The 6,206-nt window shown below is 39.4% G+C and overlaps 1 protein-coding gene across 1 annotated transcript in view; it reads left to right on the top strand.

The window, feature by feature from the left end:
* Positions 1 to 6,206, top strand: part of CD109 (CD109 molecule) — an 84,583-nt gene that overhangs the window by 17,249 nt on the left and 61,128 nt on the right. Inside the window, exons 3-4 of the mRNA XM_009333238.1 lie at positions 1,727 to 1,755; positions 5,937 to 6,167. Of these exons, the coding sequence (XP_009331513.1) occupies positions 1,727 to 1,755; positions 5,937 to 6,167 (260 nt within the window). The remainder of the gene's footprint in view (positions 1 to 1,726; positions 1,756 to 5,936; positions 6,168 to 6,206) is intronic.

Raw genomic sequence — 6,206 nt, 5'->3', positions numbered from 1 at the left:
TCTATTCTATTCTATTCTATTCTATTCTATTCTATTCTATTCTATTCTAAAATACATTACATAATTAAAATAAAAGCTGTGGCACTAATGGCTCTATGATGTAATGATATCCAGGAGCTTAACAGCACATTTATTTGGATTCTAAAGATATTAGAGGCCACATTATCTAAAATAGTTAATAAGTTATGTTAACCCACATACATTAGTATGTTGGTTACTTATTCCCATGGCGATGTAATGCAGTGAGGATGGTTCATTCTAGGTGCTCCTTTGCTTAAGGGTGGTAAATCCTGTGCATGGTTTTGAAAACTTTAGCCTTTATCTGAGCTGCAGAATCAATGGAAAATAACAACTCGGGTGGAGTAGAAGATTGAATAGATTGTAAAGGTGTTTCAGTCTATGTGAATGTAAAGGAAAATGTTCAAGTGGAGAACATGGATGTCAGCCCCCACCAAACAGAGAAGTAATGTTGCTGTAGACTGGAGTTCATACTTTTGCAGCCCTGCAAAAGGTATCGCACAGCTTCCATCAACCATGTAAGGGAGGAAGGGGTGGAGTGGATGTATCTGGTGAAGAGGAAGCTGAGAGACGGTGCCCAGTGAAGAAGCAGTTTTAGGTTGTCATAGAGGTAATGGCTCGACATAGACATACTGCCACGCTGCTGACTTTGTTTCATAGCAGTGAAACCACCAGGTAGGAGGTTACTGCTAGAGGGAATGGCCAGGATTAAGGCAGTTTTTTGCTGTTTTGCCTTTCTGTAATAACGTGTAGTTTAAAGTCTTTTCCTTTTTTATTCCTTCTAGAAAAGTTATTAATCTTGATAAAAATGACTACAAAAACTAGTCGCTTACTGAACTGCAGAGGAGGTTAATACAAAATATCCTCAGTTTCTCTTACATGTGAAGGAGTTGCAGAATCAATTTGTTTGCAGAAGCAGAGGGATGCTTTGGTCTTAGGGCAGTGGTACCCAAGAGGGGATCGTTCTCAAGGACAGCAGTGCCAAACCATACCCTCCTTGTTCAGGTAGCTCCCAGCTGGGACACCGTTGGCACCCTCAGACCATTATTTAAGTGGAGCACTGCATGTCAGTTTTTCTGGGCTGTTCTGCTCTGGCTGGTTCTTTTAGCAGATTTGGGATGGTAGTGATTGTTAGGGAGTTGCTGAATCTGGTAGATGGTGGGGGGATTGTGTCTTTGACTGGGGTGTTGGGGTTCCCCCCTGCTGGTGTGCCTCTGGGCTTGTGGCAATGGGTGTGTGGTGGGCTGAGTGCTCCCCTGGGATGGGGCTGGGTATTGTTGGGGTTCCCACACCTGCTGTCCTTCCTTCGTGCTCCTTCATGTGTCTGTGGAGATGAGCTGCTTTTCCCATAACCTAATGGTGGCTGACAGTGGCCTTGACAGGACTTGGGAGGAATAAATGTGGGGAATGAGATGTTGAATGAAATATGACACAGCATGTCAATACTGACTAATGCCGCAGTTGCTCCAGGCTGTATATTTTTTAGTTTCATGTCCAGACGGTGTTTGGCAGCAATCAGCTGGCCATTGCTTATGGTCCATGTGCCCTGAGCTCCAGAGTAGCCGCATCAAGGGAATTCGGTTTTCCGATGGGGATTACGGGCAGTGTGGGAATGGGGGAGGAGCACTGCTCTTCTAAATAAATGTTGATGTTTTGGTAAGTTTTTATAAGGTTTCTGACAGTGTGGTATTTCTTCTTTTTTATTCAGATTCCTTTGGGACGCTTGTTCTTCCAGTAGTAAGTATTTCTTTCCTTTCCTCCTTCCTCAGAAAATGTTGACTCTGTAACTTTTCATCAGTTGGTATTGATGAGATGATGTATTTTGTGTGTGATCCTAGCTATTTTCACATTCTCAGGTGTGTGTATTTACTGAGTCCTCCTGAGAAACTCCCTACATCTCATCTCACCTGCCTTCTATACTATCAAAAAAACTTCACGACTTTCCCAAGGATCTTTAGATTTACAAGAATTTTCAGGGGAGGTCAGGACTGTCTATAACCGAGGCTCTGGTCAATCTGCATAAGTTCAGACAATTTCACGTATGCTTTCTGGTAAAAGAGCATACCTCCACAGGCAGCTGCCACTCAGGTTCTTAATGAAATACAGTTTTGAATTTTCTTCCCTAAGACACATGCTCATCTATTGGCCCAGCCATCACTCTTGGTATTGAAAAAAATGCCTTGGACTTTATGGTTTAGGAGATGGAAGCAAAAACAGAGGTGTGAAAGATGTTCTTGTCTGAGTAGATAGAGGAGAGCTGAAATAATTCAGAGCCGTTACAGCATCCTCCTTTGCCTGTTTAGTAATACTGCATCATAATGCCGTGCACTGTAAAGTGGCTCCTGTTTTCTACTGAGAGAGGTAGCTGCATTTCAGTGATGCATGAAGTAATTAATCTATGTAGCTTATAAAGCCAAGGAGTTTTCAGATCAAGTGCTCTGCAGCTTGTTACAAGTAATTACAGGATTTGAGAGCTCATTTCCAGGATCAGCACAAGCTATCATAAAACTTGAACACAGAACTTTGCTTTGTGGGTTTTTTGACTGGCTGATACTACATCTCTATTTCAGACACACCATGAGGGCTAATTAGAGCTGAAAGAATTGTGCAAAGCAATAACTGAGAAATATTAAAATAAAAATGTATTTATACACAGTCTTCTTAAGGATTTGGAAATGCACGTTCAGTGAAAGTACATAGTAAGCTAACTTGTCAACAAAAATGTATAATATGGAATTGTGAGTTGAGTATGAATCCTGAATTTACAATCTTGGGTGTTCATCTTGAAAACCCGTTCTAAAGAATTATGTATTTGTGTCAGGAAAAAAGTTTTAGCAAAGTCTTTATTTTTTTAAACATCTGTAAGTCTGACTATCCCTAAATCCAGTGGGTTTGAATTCTAATCTCAAATAAACTGTATATCTGATGAAATAATCTGGAAATGTTTGATAGATGTGTAAACAATGACAATGAGCAGCTCAACATTATGAAGACTACTAGGTTGAAATGCATCTCTATGAACTGTAAATTAGCAAACATAGAAAATTCAGTTTAAAAAAAAAGGATTAAATTAACAAGTTCCTTAATATAATCTGGCCAGGTCTTAAAGTGTTCAAGCACCTAAAACTAGGCGAGGTGAATTCCTCCCGCTGTCGCCACTATCTGAAGTGATGAAAACTGACTCATTTTTTAATAGTAAGATGTTTTTTTCATTCGGGTAGCCACAGTAGACTTGTTTTGCCCAAAGTGTAGTTGGCTGGTAGCAGAAGGTGGATAATGAGTTTCTGGTTTCAGCCGTCATCTTTTCCAGAGGAAACAGTAGCTTCCTTGTCTGAGGTGCTTGTGATGGTGGCTGGTGTGGTCAGGAGAAGTACGTGAGATGGCTTTTTTCTCTCTTACGTTAGGAGTGCCAAAATGGGGATAGTAATACCATTCACTTGGGGGATGTATTGACTAAGATAAAATATTTTCTCAGCAAGTTCCTACTGTTAAAAGCTGCCTTGCTCATATTTAGGTTGAGAAACAACTCTCTAGAGAAGGAGTTGGTGGGGCTGAGGTAAATAGTTACCATTATTTTAGCAGTGACCTTCTGGAACTGTTGTATTAGTGCAGTTTCTGTTAGCATAGATGTGTGAACCAGAAGGTGGGTTACTTTGCACCTCAGCTGTCCTAATACACTGCCCTGGCAATGCAAAATTCATTGCCTCTGGCTTTTACATCAAGAAAGGTACAACAGGCAGTTTTGTCACCATGTTGCAGGAAGGAAAGATCTTTCGAAATATAAAAAGTATAAAAATTAAGGGAGCAATCCATGCTATCTATCATTATTCATGGTAAGAAAAAGATACAGAAAAATATATGAGGTCTCTAAATGGCATTTACAGACTTTTAAACAAGAAATCAAAGACGATCCTTGCAAGTATGTTAAAATAATGCTGTAAGAGCACAATTCACTGCTATGGTGAGACAAAACAAGCTTATTTTCCCCCCATTTTAATTTTGAATGTTTATAATGTTTCCTAGACTTCTTATAGGGAATCCTGTCTGCTTTTTAGGGGGTACACCTTTTTTAGTAAATGATAATATTCGTAAATGAATTAATTTTGAGGTAATATTTGACAGATGCAGTAACTAAGGCTGTTCCTCCTATTTAATATATTCCAGAATACTTGGCATGGAAGTTGGAGAGTGTTGAAATATGTGAATCATATGTTCTTGGCAATGTGTATACAAAAACCTGCAGCTGAAGAAAATGCAGGATCTATTTCAGTGTGGTGCTTTGCACCTAAAATTTAGTTATGTAAGTCCAGATTTTAAAGGGGGAATCTCTTCTTCCTGTGTCATCATACAGCTGCTCATGAGTGAAAAAGAGAGCCTGTTTATTTTTCCCCTTCCTGATTTTTTTTTTCCTGGCTTGTTTTTAAAAACAGAAAGTCAACAGAGAGGGATGAAATGGTAGTTGATTCCTCTTCATAGGTAAACACACAGAGAAGGAAATGTATTCGATACAGACATTTGCATCTACCTCATTTGTCACCCTGTGACATTTTTTCCTGTTTGAGAATTTCCGTTACCTCACTGTGTGCTCTTAAAATGAGTTTTGACAGCACAACAGCCTTTCATTGTAGAGCTTGGTAGAATACTTTTGACGTGCTGTGCCTGGTGAGTTAACAGCTGTAATTTTCATTACCAGTGCAAGGGGAGTGCTTCATTTCTATATGTTATGCTGAAAAATGCAAGCCTGTCTGTTTTAGTTGTCTTGACCCAGAGGTTTTACTCCAGATTCACTGTTGTAACTGCAAACAGAAGCATGTGACTCTCAAGCTTTTTAGCAGGGCTACTTGTTGGAACCAGCTGTGTGTTGTGTTAAAATCCTTCTCCTTCTTCAAAGAGACACTCCTAAGCAGGTGACGGTACAGAAGCTGGCATCTGGGCTGGGATGTCATTCGTTGTCTGTGTACGCTCTGCTTGAGGTCAAATTCATGTGTGCTGCAGTGGCTCTGCTTCAAGCCTTTTGGCCCTTGTGACTGGGATTCCTCCCACCTAACTGATGCATCCGAATGATGAGCTCTAGATTTCCTCTGTCCACTGGAGAGACAGAGAGAGAGAGACCTGTGCATGGTTATTCTGATCTTATGTGATCTAAATTTCCTTGCCAGTGATGTCTGTCTGTATTTACTGCCAGCACTGAAGGAGTCTTCAATGTCTGTCCTAAATAAGTTAACCGTATAAAATGTCTCTTCCTTTATTCCATAATATTTTGGAAAGAATAGTTATTTTACTTTCTAGATGAGTTGCAATATGTGCTGTAATTATGAATCATTAAACTGAAATGAGGCAAAATCAATGAGGTTTCTATTGAAAAACAGTACCTCACTTCATGAGATCTTCATTCTGAATTTGATTTTTCTACCCCATAGGACATGAAGCTAAAGCTTGTAAGAAGAAGTGCAAGGTTTTCTTACTGTCCTGCTCATCTTGCCCGCATATAGCTTCTTCAGCTCTTTTATTTTTGGAAAATTCATTACCAAAAAGTGATGAAGTCAGAAAAAAATTAGCCCCCAAAATCAAACCCAAGAAATTTCTAAATAACTGTGAAAAGAAAAGAGAGCGCACTGTGTGTGTGTGTGTGTGTCTATGAATGGTGTATGAATACATAGATACTTAACATTGTTGAAAACCTGATTACTACTGAAAATTAGATGCAAATATGTTGAAAAGTTGCTTCTGCTAACACATTTTCAGGTGATTGTTGAAATGTCACCTTAAAGCCCTGAAATCCTCTTTCTCTTTTTGAGAATTTACATAAGTTGACAAGTTCAGGAATATGTCAGATCTTTATGTCAAATATTTTTGGAATAATAATATCTTCAAGAATATTTTGGATAGTTAACAGGGAGTCACTGTTTTCTTTTTAGCTGCCTTTGAACAGTGCTTCTGGGAATTATGAATTACTGGTGGAAGGCCATGCTGACGGCCAGCGCATCTTCTCTAACCGTACCAGCTTGATGTACATGTCAAAGAGCATCTCCGTATTCATCCAGACTGATAAATCTATGTATAAACCAGGACAAGATGTGATGTTTCGGATTGTCACCGTCTATCCTGATCTCAAACCTTACAAAGTGTCTCTGAATATATATATCCGAGTAAGTATCCACAGGAACTGCGTTATACATTGGAATTTG

The sequence above is a fragment of the Pygoscelis adeliae genome, unplaced genomic scaffold (assembly GCF_000699105.1).
Source record: "Pygoscelis adeliae isolate BGI_AS28 unplaced genomic scaffold, ASM69910v1 Scaffold57, whole genome shotgun sequence".
Taxonomy (NCBI): domain Eukaryota; kingdom Metazoa; phylum Chordata; class Aves; order Sphenisciformes; family Spheniscidae; genus Pygoscelis; species Pygoscelis adeliae.
The sequence above is the reverse complement of the archived record's forward strand: the minus strand, read 5'-3'. Positions and strand labels throughout refer to the sequence as shown.